The sequence below is a fragment of the Diuraphis noxia genome, unplaced genomic scaffold (assembly GCF_037042655.1).
Source record: "Diuraphis noxia isolate RWA-SAM2 unplaced genomic scaffold, SU_Dnox_SAM2 contig0005, whole genome shotgun sequence".
In the NCBI taxonomy this organism is placed as follows: domain Eukaryota; kingdom Metazoa; phylum Arthropoda; class Insecta; order Hemiptera; family Aphididae; genus Diuraphis; species Diuraphis noxia.
The window spans coordinates 30,748,683-30,769,699 of NW_028301715.1; the positions used below are offsets into that span (position 1 = coordinate 30,748,683).

Below are 21,017 nucleotides of genomic sequence, written 5' to 3' on the forward strand. Positions count from 1 at the left end.
GAATTTTGTACTAGCTATAAAATTATTTTTTTTTAATGAATAATTAAATAAATAAATATATATATATATATATATATATATATAGGTATATTTATTATTATATTATATTATTATTATTATATATATATTATTATCAGATATTTATTATATATATATATATGCATATGATAAGAACATAAAAAATTGAATTAAGTAATTTTGATTTTTTAGTGTAAAAAGGAATGTATAATTTTATTTTAGGGCATATTCAACTGCATATTTGATTTGATGAATTTTTAGTGTGTAATCTACAGTTCATAGTTGAGTGATTATTAAGGTTATGAAGGTGTAAAAATTGTGTACACAAAATTAACAAGAACTAAATTATGAAAAAAGTTGAGCTAATGAAACATACTAAACCATACGATAACGTAATCATCATGGGAGACTTTAATGCTGTTGTTGACGAGGGCAGGGAAGGTAGAGTAGTCGGAGACTTCGGCGTAGGTAAGATAAGTTCAAGAGCAGAAAAAGTAATAGAGTTCTGCAGCGATAATGGGATGATTATAACAAACACCAGATTTCAAAATCCTAAGAGAAGAATATATACATGGAAAATACCAGGCGATATTGCCCGCTATCAAATAGATTACATACAGGTGAAAAATAAATTTAAGAATCAAGTTAAATTCTGTAAAACATATCCTCCCTTTGATTAAGTACTAATACTTGATAAATTTTGTCGAAAATAAGGTATTGGTTGCAATCTAGGTTGAATTCGTAACATTCGGTGATGATGTGGCTGACCGTTATCAGGACGCACTGATGTGCCACATAATGGAAGTTTGTCTTTACTCCATCAAGTAGACGTTCGTTAGGTGTTTGTGGCCAATTTGAAGTCGGTTAATTATGGTTTCATCACAAGGTCAAGGTCAACTGTCAAGGTCAAGTACAAGGTCAACGTCAACGGTTTAAGGTCAAATGTCAAGGTCAAAGGACAAAGACAAGGACAATTAAATAGGTTAATTATAAATATTAAGAATATTAAATAAATTTAATAAATATTAAGAATATTAAATAAATTTTAAGAAGCAAACAAAAAAAAACTATAATGTATAAATTAATACCACAGAATAAATTAAATCAGAAGGGACACTTTCAATGTAAACAAAAACGTGGCGGCCATGAATCATGGCCCATGATCCCGTTGGCTACTTTATCAATTTAGTGTTATCAGTTAAAAAACTGGTATCATAACTCATGATTTAATTCAAAACATTTACATTAAGATTATTAAAAATCTTAGCGAAAGCATTTGTTACACATTTGTTACAGTTCATAGTTGAGTGATTATTTAAAGGGAATATGGTTTTTAAGGTGTAAAAATTGAGTTCTTAAAGTAAACAAGAATTAAATCATGAAAAAAAATTGAGAAGGATGGTATTGATGCCAGCAGACAAATGCATATTAAGAAGCCAAAATAAAATTTGAAAAAATTATTATGTTGGAATACACAATACAGACTTTAGTGTGTAATCTCCGCCAGTTCATAGTATTAATCAATGACAATGACAGTGACAGTGACAATGGCAATGACAAATTACAAGGACAAGGACAAGGTCAAGGTCAGATGTCAAGGTCAAAGGTCAAGGTCAGAGGTCAATATCAAAGGACAAGGTCAAAAAGGACAAAAACAAGGTCAAATGCCAAGGTCCGAGGTCAAGACCAGTTGACAAGGTCTGAGGTCAAGGTCAAAGGTCAAGGTCAAAAGGCAAGGTCAAGGTCAAAGGTCAAGATCAAATGACAAGATCTAAGTCAGGGGTCAAGGTCAAAAAGGACAAGGTCAGGGGTCAGGGTCAAGGTCAGAGGTCAAGGTCAAAGGACAAGGACACAACAATTTAATAGATTTAAATTTAAAAAAAAAATTAGAAGGAGGGCTAAAGGTTAGGTTCCCAGAAAAGTTCACAGACTGCTATAACGCGTGCCTTGATAGTAGGTCATTCCCATCCCGGTGGAAACACGCCAAAAACTTGTACTACTGTACAAAGGCCAGAGCAAACCGCGTGACTTGCCATCCAGTTATCGTCCGATTAGTCTGTTAGACGGAGCCGGTGAGGTGTACGAAAGGGTTTTGTTAAACAGGCTGGAGACTCATATCACCCAGATTGGAGCATTAAGCGATCATCAGTTCGGCTTCAGAAGGTCGAGATCGACCGTTGATGCCATAGAGGAAGTAATCAAGGTGGCAGACCGTGCAAATAGTGGCCCCGTACAAAACAGACTTGAGTGTCCTCATCACCCTGGACGTCAGGAACACAGTAGAGGTTCATTGATGAGGCACTGAGAAAATCCGCTGTCCCTGAGTACCTAGTGCAAGTCATGAGATCGTACATGGATTCAAGGAAGTTAGAAATCACCGAAGATACATTTTATACCGGTTACATGTGGTGTCCCGCAAGGATCTGTCCTGGGCCCCACATTGTGGAATCTTTTTTACGACGACATGTTAAGACTCCCAATAAGAGATGGCGTTATGTTGATCGCCTTTGCCGACGATGTGGCGGTGGTGGCATTTGCCCATGATGCGGGGCATGTTGAATAACTCGTCAACCCCGCTCTGGACGATATAGTAGCCTGGATGACAACTATTGGTCTCAAGCTGGCACCAGAGAAAGCGGAGTGTGTCGTTTTAACAAAGAAACTTTCGTTTCGTCCACCCAATCTGTATATCCAAGGACATCAGATCCAAGTCAAAAGAGCCATTAGATATCTGGGTGTCCAACTGGACACTAAGTTATCTTTTGTTGAGCACATTAGCACCGTGGTTATGGGGGCGAGAAAGGCAGCAACTGCTCTAGGGAGGCTTTTGCCGAAAATCGGCGGCCCCTCGCAGTCGAAGCGCTGCCTTCTGTCGAGTGTCATCCACACGCGTTTGTTGTACGGCGCGACAATTTGGTCGGAGCGAGTAATCACCACCAAGAAAAGCATAAATCTTCTCCAGCAATCGCAGAGGTGTGCTGACCTAAGGGTGGCTAGATGCTAACGTACAGTGTCGGACATGGCTTCCTTGGTACTGGCTAGGATGCCCCTGGCCCAACTGCTAGCAGTTGGCAGGAAGAAGAGAGCGGTGGCTAAGAGACTAGGCACTACAGTCTCGAAACGAGAAGAAATGGACGAGATTATCCATAGCTGGCAAGCATTGTGGGAGTCTACTTCTAAGGCGTCATGGACTAGACGGATTATCCCCGATTTGTCCAGGTGGTTGTATTACGGTTCCCGCCAGATTAGCTTTCACTTAGCCCAGACCCTAACGGGCCATGGGTGTTTTCAAAAATACTTATGGTCCAGCGGCAGGGCACGTAGTCCTACTTGCACACTTTGTTTGGCGGATAACGATGACGTTGAGCATACCTTGTTCGCATGCCATTCTGGAGAGGTGGAAGACTGGAGCTTCAACAGTCCCTGGGCAGGCCTTTCCCGAAGATGTGCCTGACTTGCTGTGTGGGCCGATAATAGCGGATTTACCCCCAGACCCACGACATAGGAGGAGAATCATTGAAACAGCCACGAGAAGGAGGGATAGCTTTAAGCAGATGGTGGAGAGCATAATTGGTCGGAAGGAAATATTGGAGAGGGAGAGACAATAGGCGGAGTTTGTCGCAGGCTATGCTGTCATCGCAACTCGGCATTTTTTTTTTTTTTAATTTAAAATTAGTTAAGACTACTTTTGTAGGTCAAATAGCCAAAATTTAGGGTGATTAGAGGCCCCCAAAGTCTTGTACAAAGTATTATTAATTGTAACTATTGTTTGATTGTTATTGTTGTATATATTGCATTTTGTTTCAATAAATGATGCGGGCAAGGAAGCAGCAATGAGGAAACCTAATTTCCCTCCTTGGATTGCGGTTCAAACTGGAAAAAAAGGTGAGATGTCAAGGTCAAAGGACACGGTAAATATCAGGGGTCAAAGGTCAAGACCAGAGGTCAGAGGTCAAGGTTAAAGGGCAAGGGCAAAATTGCAAGGTCAAGGTCAAATGACAAGGTCAGGGTCAGAGGATAAGGTCAAAGTCAGGGGTCAAGGTCAAAAAGGACAAGGTCAGAGGTCAAGATCAAGGTCAGAGGACAAGGACACAACAATTAAATAGATTTAAATTAAAAAAAAAAATTTAGATGAAGGGCATTGGCACCCGCAGGCTAATGCATATTAGGAAGCCAAAATAAAATTTGAAAAAATATTGTGTTGGAATACACAATACAGACTATAGTGTGTAATCTCCCCCAGTTCATAGTATTAATCAATGACAATAACAAAGACAATGACAGTGACAGTGACAATGACAAATTACAAGGACAAGGTCAAAGTTTGTCATATCATTTTGCTGTGTGATAGGTAATCGTTATGTTGCAGTGTCAAATAATACCTACTTGTTTCTAAAGATTTACTTAGGACACTGTCAGTTATAGGTATCTTCAATGAATTATAAAACCGTGCCCATCCACATTTTATGTGCCCAACCATTTATAATGAATCCCGGAGTATAGAAGCGTTAACTCATAAGTCATAACCTACAAAGCCACTTAATTGTATTAACAGCATGGTGTAAAAACTGGAAGATGCAAATAAACGCATCAAAAAGCACGGCAATTATTTTCAGCCTCCGTCGTTACTCTACTCCACTACCACTAAAATTCGACAACGAGCACATACCTTGGAAACCCTCAGTCAAATACCTCGTAGTCACTCTCGATAAGAGGCTGACCTGGCGGCCTCACATATCATCAAAACTACAACTAGCATACCAACGTCTATCAATGATATTTCCAATAACAAACAAAAAATCAGTCATTCAAAAAAAATGTTCAATACTAATATACAAGCAATTACTGTTACCAATAATTACTTATGCATGCCCAATCTGGAGAAACTATTCAGCTAGACACTTAAAAAAAATCCAAATTTTTCAAAATAAAGTGTTAAGAATTATTACAAATGCCCCGTGGTTCATTCGTAATGATAATATACATAAAGACCCCCAAATTGTTAAAACTGCAGACCTCATTCGCACCTTATCAAGAAATTTCCATATCTCATTACTCAACTCAACAGGCTCGCTTCACTACAATCTTCATATCCATCCACCACTTCAACGACGTCTAAAACACGGCCGCCACCACGACCTAATTATAGTTAAACTCAACCTCCAGTCTCTATCTGTATACGGTTATGTTTTATATAATTTTGTATTAATTATTGTAATCATATGTAATTACCTTATACTTGGTTCACTCATCTGTTTATCTGTTTACATTTGCTAAATTACTAATATTTTTTTATTTATATTTAACCATCATTTTAAAATAGCCAAAAATGTATGTTCATTATATCCATAGATGTAGCCATAGGCTAGGAACGTTTTATTATTAATTTTTAAAAAAAAGTTCACATTTTAGATAGGCAGATAGGTATAATATTTAGTTAGAAACAAATGTATTGTTCATTGATGTCATTGTATAATATTATAATTCCTATGAACAAAAGAATTTAAAAACACGTCCGGATGTTTGATGACGGAGTTTTACAGCTTTAGTACTAGCAGTAGTGATTTTTGAGTTTTTTTTTATTTGATAGGGTTCTAAAATATTTAAGCAGGCCAATTTATTTTTATCTTAGATTCATAGTAAATTAGTAAATTCATGTTTTTGGTGTATGTTAGGAGTTGAAGGGAGAGGGTTACCTAACTTACATAATTTACATAGTTTTTGTCATATATGTTCAATGCACATAAATAATATTCCTAATAATATACAATAGTATATGGTATTGGTATAGTATTAGGTATACCTCCACAAATATTAGGGAAATCGTAAGTTCCTATACAAGAGTAACAGGGAAAGAATTACATAATATAGTTAATATACGTTAATTCCTACATAATATGTGATATGTTAGTTTCTACACGAAAAAAAAGATACATATGCTAGTTCCTAAACGGCGGATGGCATGCAGGTACGTACGTTAATTCCTATAAGGCTATACGATAAAATAAGGCACATGCCTAATATGTAAGTTTTAACATAGTGGAAGACAGATACACATAGGCGCAAATAGACAAATTATTTTGGGAGGACTAAGCTCCTCCTATAATATTTTCTAAAAATCATATATGCTCAGTACTAATTACTGACTTTTGAACTGGGGGGACTTAATCCCCCCAAGACCCCACCTATTTGCACCAATGCAGATACATAAATAAAAATATACTATTATTAGTTTTATTATACATTTTATTTTCATACATATAAATTATATTATTATGTAGAATGCAGTACCTTCTTATATATTTTTTTTACAATTGTGAATTATTATTATTATATTAAAATGTATACCAATATCATATGATATATAACAACTAATATTGAAAACTTATAAATTATATATAATAATATACGCAGTGTAGGAACTTATACAAATGTATCTTTTTTTTTTATCGTGTATAGGAAATAACATTATTATGTATTTTTTTTACCTGCAAAGTCTTGAAGAAGAACTTAAATTCACCCAAATATTATATTTTAGGTACCTACTAGAGTACTAGACACATATGGTTTTCATATTATTTTAGTATTATGACTTTTATGGATTGGTGGTCTACCAAGTCTAACCTGTTTGAGCGTTTGTAAATATAATGGAAGGCTAATAACTATATACTATATACATATAATGAGACAATGGTAAACAAATTATGGTTCCAAAATTCACGCCGCGGCCATACACCAATTTATGTCCATGAGAACAGTTTATTATGGATTACCTATCATAGAATGAAAATATTATCCATGATAGAAACAGTGACAGTGGTGTGAAAAAATAAAGTACGTATCTATTTGGCTATTAATGATTATATTAATATAAGTATAGATAAGCACTATTTAGTAACTATTCAGTTAAACAAAAACAAATTATTTACTGACGAATATATCTCCCCCTCGCCACTCCAATAGTCTAATAAAGTAATAACCACTTAAATTATATTGCATATAATTTTATTTGAAAATTTAAACTCGTTACCGTCGCGGCGTCGATCAATATCCAATTTTGGCACGTGTCACACTTCACACACACGACTATACAAACACGATTAAAATATTTTTAAGAACCTTATAATAGAATGTACAAAAGCCATTAGGTAAGTTTAACCATTGTATAAGGTTTTCTTATACTATATAGCGGTAAAGCACGATTGAGCATTATACCTTTTTAGCAACACGATTGAGCATAGAATATTTTATGCAATGTTGCCACATTCATGTTGCCAAAATGTTAATTAAAATATTTAAGCCAGCTTTGAAATAGATACCAAAGTATTTCAATTTAATTTATTATAATTATAATTTTATTATTATCATTGATTATATAGTAAGTTTACTATATAATCAATGTTATCATCAAACAAATCTATATATTATATAATGGGACTACTATTTATTATTGACTTATAAATATTTTTTTTCACGTTATAATTATTATTATTATAAATATTTTAATTTTATAATTTTCATGATAAATCTATTATTTTTGTTATTATCAAATGGATCTAAATATATCTTAATGTGACTAGGTACATTAAACATTGACTATGAAATCACGTTGTTTGACATATTATATTTTAAATTATTATAATTATTTGAATAAATATTTTTAAATTTAAATTATTATTATTGTTTTTTTTTTAATTGAAAATGGCAACGTTGCAGAGTTTTTTTATGCTCAATCGTGTAGGTTTTCTTTTGTATTTTAATTTCCTTTCATATGCCGACGATTTTCGAATCGCAGCAAATAAATAATAATCAACCGAATAAGTACACAATATGAATTTTTGATGTTGATCGCGACCGAACGCGTTAAAATTAAACATGTGTGATTTATTGTGTACGCTCGCAACCGAACGCGTTTGTTATTCCCCGTTTAAATATCAACATCAAAAATACACGTCGTACCTATACTATTTTGGGGCGATTATTTGCCGCGATTTGAAAATCTCGAACGCGCGCGTTCAAATCGTTCCGTGTGTAACCACCTTTAGTGCATACATATTACATAGTGCATTAGTGCTATACTGCTATCAGCCGTCTGATTGTCACATTAATTTGTATTGTACGGTTTTGTTATCAGTTTCATGGAACAAATCGACGTGTCCTAATCAGCGAACATTCGCCGGATGACGTCTAATGGTTTTTGACGTTTTTCTGATATCTTCAAATCGTATCCTAAAGTTAAATGTTAAGTCACTAAATATATTCATAAAATCAAAGTCTGTACTCTGTAGTTCTTTTAAACAATCCGCCGTTGAGAAAAAGACTTATTTATCCTCTTATTTACGTCATCTCCACAGTTCACAAAAGTCCTCGTTTTCTCTTAGAAAAGAAGTTAAGGTTTTAAGGTATAGTAATTAGTTTCTCTTCCCACCAGCTATTCTTACCCTAATGTCACTTCAAGTATAGTTTTAAAAATACCATGAATCAAAATTACTGGAAGTTATTTGCTAATAAATTGTTCCTGTTGTTTTTTTCTTCAGTAAGTATACCTACAAAGTTGCTTGTTATCGTTTGATTTATGTATTACATTGTCTAACAGATTGTTAATTTTAGGCATATCTGTTCTACAATCCAGTAATCGGCAATGCTGTAAAACTCCACAGCCAAAATATTGATATGACATTAGGTAATTATTATAAAATAATATGTTGATTTTGTTTTAATTCATTGTAAAATATTTGATAAACAATTTATTGTAAAAATAATAACTTTATATACCTTAACTACTGGTTTGGGTTGGCTTCTATGAGTAATTTGTTTCTTTAATGTAATCATAATTAGTTCTATAATATTTTTATTTTCCAATCTTACTAAAATCTCTGTAATATATTTCTATGCACTTGCAGGAGATAAACTCAAAATGATCAACCCCTATTTTTGCTTTAAATCACATAACTTACACTTATATTCAAATATTTTATATTTTCATAAAATATGATATTATTCATTCCGTTTTTATCTCCAAAATGAGTAGGTATAAGAAATTAGCAGAGATCTTCTATAGTATTTACATTGTACAATCAACTGTAGTAGCATATTGTTCAAACTTAAAGTTGTCTTTCATTGACATCAAAATACTACAATCTGTAACACCTAAACTGCCTAATGTTTTTTTGTAATTTATTTAAATCATATTAATATTTAATTTTTTTTTTGTTTTAGCATCTAATGAGTTAGTTATAATAAATTTCTATGCCGATTGGTGTCGGTTTAGTGGCATTCTTACTCCAATCTTTGAAGAAGCTGCTGCAAAAGTTTCTGAACTTTATCCAGGGCCCGGTAAAGTTGTGTTGGGGAAAGTAGACTGTGATAGTGAAAGTAAGTAATCATATTTTATATTTCTCTAATTTAAGATCTAACCTGACTAATTTTTAAAACAAAGTTTTATATACTTAGATAAAATAGTTTAAATTGTGTACCATTTGGATATAAAAAATTTAAATTTAAATTTATGGTAATACATTTTTTTTATTTGTATTTATTTGTAAATCATATGAAGAAAAATCGTGTTAGTTTTTTAATTATTATTAATTTCTTGCATTTTAAAGATAATTTTTACTAAATGGATTTTAAAAAGATATCTGATAGTATCTACCTATGAACTTTAATTTTTTTTTTTTTTTAAAGATAAGAAATTAAAATGTTATAAATATTATACTGTTTTCTCCTTACAATTTATTGTAATTTAAATATAAAGAAAGTAGTTGTATAGCTAAATGTATGCGCATATTTAAATATATATACCTATTACATTGTATCGTTAATCATTAAGTTTATCATTATCTACTAAATATAAATTTTCTCTTATTGTGTGCTACAGTACATAATTTAAGATAACTTTAAAAGCGTTGATTTTATTCCAAATGTGATGTATTTCAGAAGCTTTATTATGAATATAATTAAGGTACAATGAAGTAATACTATAAAATTAACATTTCCTACACATTTGAACCTATCTATTTTAATACTACAATTATTTAGACTCAAAATTGAAACTTAATAAAAAATGAATTTTGAAATATATAAAAATACCTATACAAATGTTCTGTATGATTTAAATTACATATTATATAATTCGGTACCTATTCTCTGTTCCACGAGAGATGGAACTCCTTTTTTGTTTGTCGATGTGCATCCCCTAACATTTTTGTCTGTTTGGTTACAATTGTCTACTGTTCAGCTGGCAGTCGGCCATGATTCCTTGTATACATAGCGTTCAGACAGCGAAAAGTGGGAGACATTGGACCCCACGCTGTCACTGGCATCAGTCAGATGAGCAAATCGAGTTCCTTCTTTCGTGGAACAGAGTATAATATTAGTATAACATTACCTCTAATATACTTATCACATTAGTCCTTCATTTAAAAATGTTTGATTACAATATAAAATGTAATTTGTTCATATTATTATCAACTTTTATTAGGTATTCTGAATTCTGTTTATTTTAATATTTACTGTGATAAATCATATTTTATGTGTATAATGAATTTTAAAAAAGTATTATTTATTAAAATTTGAATAGCTCTCATTCAGTCCATTTTGGTTCTAGAGCCATGGTTAATTGGTCAAAATGATTTAAAAAATTCAGTCTATCCGAATTTGGTATCAAAAATACCAGTTGCTATTAAAAAAAAATAATTTGCATTGTGCATGCGCGTACCGAGAGGGTTAAAAATTTGAAATTTATCTGAAAATGTGTATTTATGTACCACTAGCATGTAAAAAAAATTCGATTTATCCCAACACAATCCATCCGAGAAATTCAGTGTTCCCTAAATTGGTGAACACACGGTATGTATATATTTAGACTTTTGTTATGTATTTATGGATAGTGATTATTTTTTTAATGTTTTTATTTACTTCAAGATTAATATAGCAAATGGTTATAGAATAAATGAAGACTTATAAAAAATCTTAAATGCAAAGATATTAGTGTTTTTTTAATTCAAAAATCATGCTATTTAAGTTTCAGTATAAAACTTCAAATTTATACATTTTACTAATCATTATACGTGTACATAATTTTAAAATATGAAGATACAATTAGAATATTATCATTAGCTTAGCTAATAAATTAAAATCAAGAAATACAGATATTTTGCATTTTCCATTCAAAGAAAACTTGTTTTACAATAAATATGTTGATAAAATTAGTTTCTACAATAATTGTATGTAGCGCCTTTAATTAATAATTTACTTATTACGTTGGTATCATAATATTATTTCACTGTGACATATGGTAGTTTTTAATTATTATATGATCAGGTGTAAGTACCAGCAGTGGTTGATTATAAATTATTACATCAATAAAATAATTTAATATAAATATAATCACAGCTGTTAAAAGCTTTTATACTTATGGCAAAACAATTTTTTTCAGCTTCTGTTGCATCTAGATTTCAAATTAGTAAATATCCTACTATAAAAGTATTAATTAATGGACAACCAGCTAAAAGAGAATATAGGGGTAAGCGATCAGTTGAAGCTTTTGTGTCTTTTGTACAAAAACAACTTGAAGATCCCATACAAGAAGTATCCAGCTTGTTTGCTGCAGCCGATGTAATTTGAAAGATACCTATGCAATAAAAGTATCTACATCTGTACTTTTTTTTACATTTATCTTTGCCTAGGTGAAGTCAAGAGTTGTAATTGGATACTTTGAAAGCAAAGATTCTCAAGAATACCAAATATTTAGAAAAGTAGCAACAAATCTTAAGGATGATTGTCTTTTTTATGCTGGAGTTGGGTAACTATAATTAATTCGTTTTGTATTTTAATATCGATAATGCAACTATAATTTTTAATTTCTAGTGAAGCATTCCGTGCTATGCATCCACCCAATGAAACAATAATAGAATTCAGACCTGACCGGGCGTCTCCAAAGTCTGAACACCATACTTTTAGAGGAAATTCAGCCGATTATGATTCGCTAAATATATGGGCTACAGACAATTGCTTACCATTAGTACGTGAAATAACATTTGAGAATGCTGAAGAAATCACTGAAGAAGGATTACCATTCTTACTATTTTTCTATCATCCTGATGATTTGGAGTCCATTAAGCTGTTCAAAGAAATTGTTGGCACACATTTAATACAAGAGAAACGTAAGTGTTGTCAATTTACTTTAATAGTAAAAGCTTTGAGTTAACTTTAATTTGTTATTGTTTCAGAACGTGTAAACTTTTTAACTGCTGACGGTGTCAAATTTGCGCATCCTTTACAGCACCTGGGGAAACGACATACCGATTTACCTGTAGTTGTCATTGACAGTTTCAAGCACATGTATCAGTTTCCAGCAAATAGTGATTACAAAAACCATGAGCATCTAAAAACATTCATTGATGATTTGTACTCTGGTAAATTACATAGAGAATATCATTTAGGTCCTCAGGAAATTTCTGCCATAGAGGTAATTCATGGTCATAACCAACCTGCTCAACAAACAATGCCACCTGAATCTACTTTTAAGAAACTGGCACCTTCTAAAAATCGTTACACATTATTAAAAGAAGAATTATAGCTTAATTATACTATGTGGCGTATTGAACTTTAACTGCCCAACATAGTTTTAACTTTGTAAGTTATTGAATTATTTCCCATGTAAATTATTTTATTTTATTTTTGTTCATATTTTAAAATTTACCATTTACTTTATTATCATTGTTTTTCCCTCCAATTATTTGTCTGTATCTCATACTGATTGTTTCCATTTTTATCATATTGTAATATTTTGATTATCATCATAAGGTGCTGGTATCCATTCAAATTATATTATTATGTGTACATAATTGATTAAATTTTTAAATGTCATTCTATCCTTAGGATAATATCTATTAATTTGCCATCTTGATGCCTATGCACAATTAGTGATTAAGATAATAACACTGTTATACTAAATTAGATATCAGCCTGTATTTTTTATAGTAATTTTTTTAAAATCTTTGAGCGCTTTAAATTCTGACTTTGAATACTCATTTTGTATTAAATTAAATGTTATGTATTGTATACTCTGATATAAAATACAATACTTAATACAAATTCTTTAATTTGGAGAACTAATAAAACTTTAGATTCAATTAATGAACTATGGTCAAAACGAATTTCGGTTATCAATTTTAATTAATTAAAATTAATTTCATGTCCTTGTCTAGAAAATTATAATTAATTACAAGTACTTGTAACTACTAATTAAAATGAATAATTGTATCCTAGACATATATTTATATATATAACTTATTTAATAAGTTAATAATTTAATGTTAATGTATTTTACCTGAGAGTGGCAGCGTGTAGCACATCTCTATTTTGATAATCATTGATAAATATTTATATAATATGTATGCAAGATAATTTATATGCTAAGTGTATCTCCTATACATCTCTTACCTAAATACACACATATTATGAGGACTTATAACCGCTGTTTAACATGATTATTTTACAATAATGAATTTTAATTATTTAATTTTTTACAGATTATTAATATTTTATACCTTTGTAAGATATTATTGTTTTACAGATATTATTTTCAATACAAAGTTATCAGATGTAAAAAATAAAATAAAATATTATATAGTATTATGTTGATGAACATTTTTCTTCCGGTTATATTTTAATTATCAAATAATACCTTCTTTACAATTTGGTTTTTAGTTTTAAATATAATAATTTTGTATTCCCATAAACATAGGTGACTAGAAACCAAGTGACATTTGCACAGTGGACATAATAATATGATGTGTTTACATTGCAAACCGTTGTTCATGGTCAGACCTTTTCCTATCATAATATTCATAATACATATTATGTTGACCTATTAGTTATTACTTGCCAGAAGATACTTCCAACTAATGATGTAGTATTCCTAAACCAATTGTCGATACATGTATATAAATTTTTCATACGAGTGGATGACGATGGCAAATACACCTTATAAGATGTTTACACTATAGTGTAAAAAGAAAATTTTTTCTAAGCCCTTATTGTTCAATACAGGGTGTCCCACTGTCCCAAAGAGATCTAACATCTGACAAGTGAAATAACTTTTGTTCTAATCAATATTTTAAAAAATGTCTTTTAAATATAATCCATAGACACTTGCGCTACATTTTTTATTTTCTGCTTGCGCCTCCCCAGCGATGTGTATACGCCCCCCAGGTTGGGAACCGCTGGTCTAGAGGAACCAGCGGGAGAATGCATTATTAAATTCATAAATTTATGGATTAGTTTATATATGGTTGAATTTGACACGCAAGACACAACTGCAAAATCAAAAATCAGATTACATCTGATATTCTTATCATATAGATTTCTCTAAGAGAAAATATTACGAGTAAATTAACATTACCACAGATAATATAAAGATTATATTTATATTATATTATATTATTATATTATGAGTAGTACTCAGATAGTCAGATATGGATTTACCACAATATTATAACATGATATACCCTTCCAATTTTTATTTTTTATTAATTAAAATCTGTTTATAAATATATTTTAAACTTTGATAAAATTCTAACCTGATGACGCCCTCTAAATATTCATTCTTAAATCAACTAATATAATTATGAATATTATTTGCAGGTTATACATTTTTACATTTTAGATTGAAATCTTTAATGTGTGTTCCTATCGTATATATTTTTTGTTTCTTGACATGTATTTGTCTGTGGACGCCCATGTTCCAAAATGACCCAATTTTAGATTCTGACCGGAGTGAATGAGTGATGAATGTATTGATTTTACAATGATGTGTGTGTGTGTTTTTTTTATGTGTGTGTATACAGCTTAACTACTAACTAGTCCAAATAATGCTTCAATTTAAAACTTTGGGGGTGGTTTCCGATGGAAAAGTGAATATCCTTGATGCATTATAGAGGTCAAAAGTAAACATTTTCCAACAGTTTTCAAAAAAATCGAGAAAAACAAAAAAAAAGTGACAGAAAAACTGGAATTTTTACGCAAAACCAGTTTTCGACCTAATCGATTTTTTTATATGGTTGTAATTCAAAAACTAATCACTGTAAATACTTAAAATTTTCACTAAATGTTTATGTTAGTGTTATCTATATACAGTTGAATTTTCAAAAAGGTTTGACTTTTTAAGTTATTTATAGACCACTGAAATTTGCGCACATGGCACATACCTATAAATATTTTTAGGTAAGTTACTTAAAATAGGATAAAATGTTAAACGAATAAGTACTATGGCGTGCCAAGAAAATGTTTCGTGCCTACAATTCAAATTTTCAAGGGCCCATGAAAATATCTGCCCCTGGCCTCGGACAACATCCCGCCAGTGCTGAACTGAAGTAATTGTAATGTACTGCTATTACTACATAATTTTAAAATCAGGAGGTTTTATAGATTGTAGTCTCTAGTCTTAGCTATATTTAGTTTAAGATGTTTTGTCCAATATTCATAGTATGTATCTATGTACTATTTAATTTTATTGTTTTTTTGAAATGTGTCTGCGGGTGGCGGGGTGGCCACATGCCCCTTATATATATATATATTGTTTACATTTTAAATTAACAGCTCTGAAACCTCTGATCGTTATAATAAACTAATTGTGATGATTATCTGGAGGTTTTAGAGTGCGGTCGTCTTCAAAGTATGTAATTTTTTTCTTCTTAAAATGCGTTGTCAGGGATCACTGTTAAGGAGCCAATTCGGATGTCCCTCGTTCACTATATTTTGTTCCGCTCTGCAAATAGTAGCAGGTAGGTCGTAGGTGTCTCGAAAATTCCCACATGTGCAACAGGTAGTAGCATTTTTTCAGGTCGTGGATTTTGTTGTCCTGCTGGGTAGGACAAGATTGCGAACGGTTCTTATCAATCGTATTAAAGAACACGATTGTGAACGTTTTTACCTGCAGTTAACTTTCATGATAGGTACTGCATCGATTTGTTACAAACTATAGTGACGTTTAAAAAATACTCATAGTATTAAAATAATAAAATGTATATATTTTTATAAATAAATTAATTAATTAAAAGATATTAGAAGGCGAAAAACACATTATTCATAAATTATATAACTTTACTAACCATATTAAATAAGTACACTTTGACTTAAAAAAGATGAGCAAGTGGGTACTGCTCTGTTTACAATAGTTTTCGAGCATGTATTGTAGTAATGGATGTGTTATATTTGTATTCAATAATAAATCATTGCATACGAAAACGATTCTGTTTGGAGATTGCGGTATATTAATGTAATACTAACATTTTTAAAAATTGCATAATATTAATAATCAAATTTAAAAGTTAAAAAAAAAATTTGACAAAAATTTAAATATATCTCATGGTTATAAATAGCATAACATTGCAGTGAACTTTTTTTTTTATAGAGAGAAAAACTCCTAGGGAATCTATGAAAAAAAAAACTTTTATGAATTCCTGACTAAGTAATCATTTATAAACTTTGAAGTAATCCTCAAAGTTATAAATAACTCAAAAAGAGTTTTAAAAGATTAAATAATATTATTATGCATGAGGTGGATTATTTTGTACCAGCCCTGTCGCCTTAGATGGGAAGTGGAGATATATAATATGACATAAACGGTGATCATGCTGTTAATATTGCATATTGTAAACAATTTTATTTATTGAAAGAATTCTAGTTCAGTTGAGTTAAATTGAATATTATCGAATGTTAGTTGTTTGTTTATGCCATTTTTACTCGACTCGTTGACGACTTAACCTTATTACGTTTATTCAAGACAAAATTTACATTCGACATATATATTGATTTTTCAAAATGTACGTATTCTTAAGTATCTAGCGTAATTATATTTTATGGTTAGGAGAATAACACAACACTTTTTTTCTGGTTTGGCGGGCTAAAAAAGGTCGATTTTTTAAAAAGCTGAAATAATAAACAAGCAACAAGTATAATATATTATTGTAGATATTTGTATAGCTTAAATTTTATAATTTTGAGATTTGAATAGTATCTGGTAATAGTGTGGCACAATTTAATATATACAGTGATATAATACCATAATCATTAAAACTTAAAATCATACAACAATAATTATAACAAATAATAATAATATGGTATACCTAAATAGGTGTCTTCAGCTGCAGTTTTTGTTGTTGTGTGTACGGTGTACCGCACTACCACCGGTCAAAATGGTCTCTTATCACTTATTATCACGACGCTGATACGAAATTACGAAAAAAAAAATAATTAAAAATAATTAAAATGAATTAAAATGAATTTTTTCGTCAAATATAATAACAAATTACTTAATTATTTATAATAATACAACATACAACAAGGCCGTGAGTGCCGTCTGGTCGTGTAACGATGGGTGCTACGGCGGCGAACGAACCGAAATCGGAAATTTCAAATTATGTCAAGTTGAACATCGGTGGGTCGTTATTCTACACGACTGTGACGACCCTCTCAAAACTTGACTCGAAGCTACGCGATATGGTGCTGTCTGAAGCGGCTCAAAATGCTGAAACATTGGAATCTGAAGGTATTGCAGTCTTGTCGTTTAATGTCTGATTGTTATTGATTATAATATTTTGTAATTCAATGGCTATAGGCGCACCCGATTTATGTATTTTTGTTTTCCCCCTACAGGATGGGTGTTTATCGACCGTTGTGGCAAACACTTTGGCACCATACTCAACTTCCTGCGAGACGGATCTGTACCATTACCCGAAACATGTGTAGAGATATCCGAGATACTGGCCGAAACAAAGTACTACGGCATTACTGAGCTGCACGACGCATGTGAACAGGCGTTGCAGAAGAAAAGAAACGGCAACACAAACATAACGTGGGTCACATTGATAACGTCCCAGACTGAAGCCCAGAAACTGATATCCGTATCGTCAAAGGTATTTGTTTCATTTTGATTTTTCATAATAATTTGTTGATACTTTTTATTTGAATTTAACCTACATCACTTTAAATTTTTTTTTCAACTAGCCGGTAGTGAAATTTGCGATTAACCGTCACAACAACAAATATTCATATACAGGGTATGTTTGTGTATGACTATGTTTTATTAACAAACCGTAGGATTAATTACGGTGAGTTTGTTACACAACAGGGCATCGGATGATAATCTATTGAAAAACATTGAGCTGTTCGATAAACTGGCAGAAAAACATAGAGATCGCGGTTTATTCATTAAAGATGTCATTGGATCAAACGAAATTTGTTGTTGGACATTTTATGGTCCTGGGGGAGCTGTAAAAAAAGTTGCTGAAGTGTGTTGTACTTCAATAGTGTATGCTACAGACAAAAAACACACAAAAGTAAGACTTATATTAATTTTAACCTTTACTCACATTTCCAATGTTCATAAAACATACAATAACCTGTGAATTTTATTATAGGTGGACTTTCCAGAGACTCGTATACTTGAAGAGACCATGAACGTGATGCTATTGGACACACGGATCAACAAGTCTGTACAGGAACACGAACTAATTGAGGCCACTTCAAGTTCAAATGGAAATTGTCGTTGCTCGTGTTCAAGTCAATGGTCAGATGTACAGTGGGATAACAGTACGGCCAGCACATTATAGAACAAATGAACACTATGTATGTTCACTTTTAAATAATTGTTATGAGACAATTTTTTTTATCAAAAAAGTCTAACTTATAATAGTTCCCTGTAAATGTTTGACTGCTATAACTAAACTGATGAATATCTTAGCATAATTTTTTACAAGAAAATAGCAACCCTAATGATTAAGATTACATAAAAACTTATATTATTATTTTTTATTATTAATAAAAGCCTCGGCATCTATGCCATTGGCGACTACAGATTTATGGAGTTACATTGGAATGAAGTTTCTTAATATTAATATACAATTATTTTATAGATGGTTGATTAAATTAGAATTGATTATGAATAAAATCGTGTTCTGGATGTTGGCTGGCTGAAGGGCTTCGGCGAGAATGGATGGTACTCCTGCTTCCCGTTTTTCCATCTCAAATTGGCGGCATTAAGTTATGATGTGCTTGATTGTGAGCTGTGTGCCACAGCTTGTACAAATAGGGGGATCTTCCCTCTTCATCAGATGTTGATGTGTTAACGATGAGTGCCCAATTCGCATTCTGTTGATTGCTGTTTCTATTTTCCTTGATATGTTCGGTGGAGAGGGCCATGCTAGGGTGGTGTGTTTGATTTCATTGAGTTTTGTAGAACCTAGTCTCCAAGCCCGAAGCCATATATTGCTTGTGATTGTTTTAGATCGTAGGTTCTTAACCGGTGGTCCATGGACCCCTTGGGGGTCCGTACATGGTTACTCGGGGGTCCACGGATTGGCTATAAGTTTTTTTTTAAATAACCCAAAATTAAATTTGTTTGAAAATAATTCAAAATTTTTGATGAATTGAGACGATCGGTTTAAAATAGAAACTGTATTGTGAACTTAATTGAATGGTTATTTCTAGGTAGGTATTATATTTGTATACACGAGCGGTCTTTCATATTTCATAATACAATTTAACGAGCATTTCGACTGAACACGGAAACTTATCTCTTCAGTTGACACATCGCCGTCGCGTTGTACAGTGTGTGTGTTAGTGTCGTTGAATTTCGTTAAAATTTCCGATAATGTTTTCAAGATAACAAACTTAGACTACGATTTTTATAAATAATAAATATTACATGGAAATACAATTCCGATTTGATTTGACAATTTCGATTGGACATCAAGGACGATATGCGAGTTGCTTTGTCTAATACGGTCCCAGATTTCAAAGCAATATTGCAGTCAAAACAACAGCAAATGTCACATTAAAACTTGTATGTATAAATTTTAACTATAAAAAAGTGATTATTTAGAATAATTTAATAATGTATTAACTCTTAGTATTATTATCATTAAAAATAATTAAAATAAAAATTGTAGTTTTTTTAATTTTTTTTTGGGGGGGGAGGGGTCCGTGCTTATACTTTATAAATCAAAGGGGTCCACGACCCCGATAAGGTTAAGAACCTATGTTTTAGATAAAGATTTGGCGTCGTGTAGAGTAAAGCCGAATATATTATTATTTTCTTTAATAGTTTAATTTGTTAGTTATTTCAAAATATTTAATCTGTCATCATTTTTATAATTTATAAACTATCAAATAATTAGGTAGGTAGATCAGAAAATATCAGAATAGTTAATGAGCTAATATAATACCTTTAAATAAAAAAACAGGATTTTAATTTACAAATTCAGATTCATACATTTTATTTAAGTTTACTACAAATGGTTTTAATATAAGTCTCTTGAACTGCATATCCTCAGAAACTCAAAAATCAAGTTTTTTTTATATACATTTATTTATAGTGCTAATATATTCAATAAGTGTAGTTAATGCATCATATTTCATATTTTTATTTATCCTTTTGCTATTTATTCATAAGATGATATTATTTTATTTTATTGAAAGTTATTAATGCCATTGTTGAACTAACTAAAATATTATTAGACAATTTATCAAACATAATCATGGTTAGACAGTTAAAATGTACAACTGATTCTAGAGATTTTCTTTGATATCTATATAAATTTGTAATTTTCAATTGAATAATAATTCAATGTTGTTACCCATTTGCACATAGTGTAGTAGTATTCACCAACAAGAAGTTTTCTTCGTTTGGTAAACAGAGCAAAAACTATTATTTAAAAACATAAATTTAGTAACTGTAAATTTACCTTGACTGATATAAATAATAAATTATTATTATTTTATGTACTAAATAACAATTTAACCTGACCACTCTTAAATTGTTAATAATAATAAAATATATAAAATAAAACAATTTTTTTTTTCTTAAATATTATTAACAATTTTAAACACTCAAAAACTCACTGTTAAATATAAATAAATAGGTATGATAAAAACAAAAATTCCGAGGAGAAAAGTCAAAGGTAATATTATCAAATGATGCAATATAAGTTTAT

At 31.1% G+C, this 21,017-nt stretch overlaps 2 protein-coding genes across 2 annotated transcripts; both read left to right on the forward strand.

Moving 5' to 3' along the window:
* Window positions 1–8,209: 8,209 nt before the first annotated feature.
* On the forward strand, window positions 8,210–13,659 carry ERp44 (Endoplasmic reticulum protein 44). The gene is made up of 7 exons (XM_089229386.1): window positions 8,210–8,554; window positions 8,629–8,701; window positions 9,238–9,393; window positions 11,456–11,634; window positions 11,706–11,821; window positions 11,887–12,182; window positions 12,249–13,659. Exons 1-7 carry the CDS (start codon window positions 8,495–8,497, stop codon window positions 12,596–12,598), a joined length of 1,230 nt encoding a protein of 409 aa, XP_089085512.1. The 5' UTR covers window positions 8,210–8,494; the 3' UTR covers window positions 12,599–13,659.
* A 3,595-nt stretch (window positions 13,660–17,254) lies between these two features.
* Window positions 17,255–18,973, forward strand: LOC107165296 (BTB/POZ domain-containing adapter for CUL3-mediated RhoA degradation protein 3-like). Its single transcript, XM_015513468.2, has 5 exons — window positions 17,255–17,572; window positions 17,680–17,939; window positions 18,031–18,083; window positions 18,155–18,362; window positions 18,444–18,973. Exons 1-5 carry the CDS (start codon window positions 17,398–17,400, stop codon window positions 18,633–18,635), a joined length of 888 nt encoding a protein of 295 aa, XP_015368954.1. The 5' UTR covers window positions 17,255–17,397; the 3' UTR covers window positions 18,636–18,973.
* Window positions 18,974–21,017: the final 2,044 nt, after the last annotated feature.

Coding starts and splice junctions, on each gene's coding strand:
- ERp44 (XM_089229386.1), top strand. CDS start 8,495: ATGAATCAAAATTACTGGAAGTTATTTGCTAATAAATTGTTCCTGTTG. Junction 11,822..11,886: donor CTTTTTTATGCTGGAGTTGG/GTAACTATAATT, acceptor TTTAATTTCTAG/TGAAGCATTCCGTGCTATGC. Junction 12,183..12,248: donor ACATTTAATACAAGAGAAAC/GTAAGTGTTGTC, acceptor TTATTGTTTCAG/AACGTGTAAACTTTTTAACT.
- LOC107165296 (XM_015513468.2), top strand. CDS start 17,398: ATGGGTGCTACGGCGGCGAACGAACCGAAATCGGAAATTTCAAATTAT. Junction 17,940..18,030: donor TGATATCCGTATCGTCAAAG/GTATTTGTTTCA, acceptor TTTTTCAACTAG/CCGGTAGTGAAATTTGCGAT. Junction 18,363..18,443: donor CAGACAAAAAACACACAAAA/GTAAGACTTATA, acceptor ATTTTATTATAG/GTGGACTTTCCAGAGACTCG.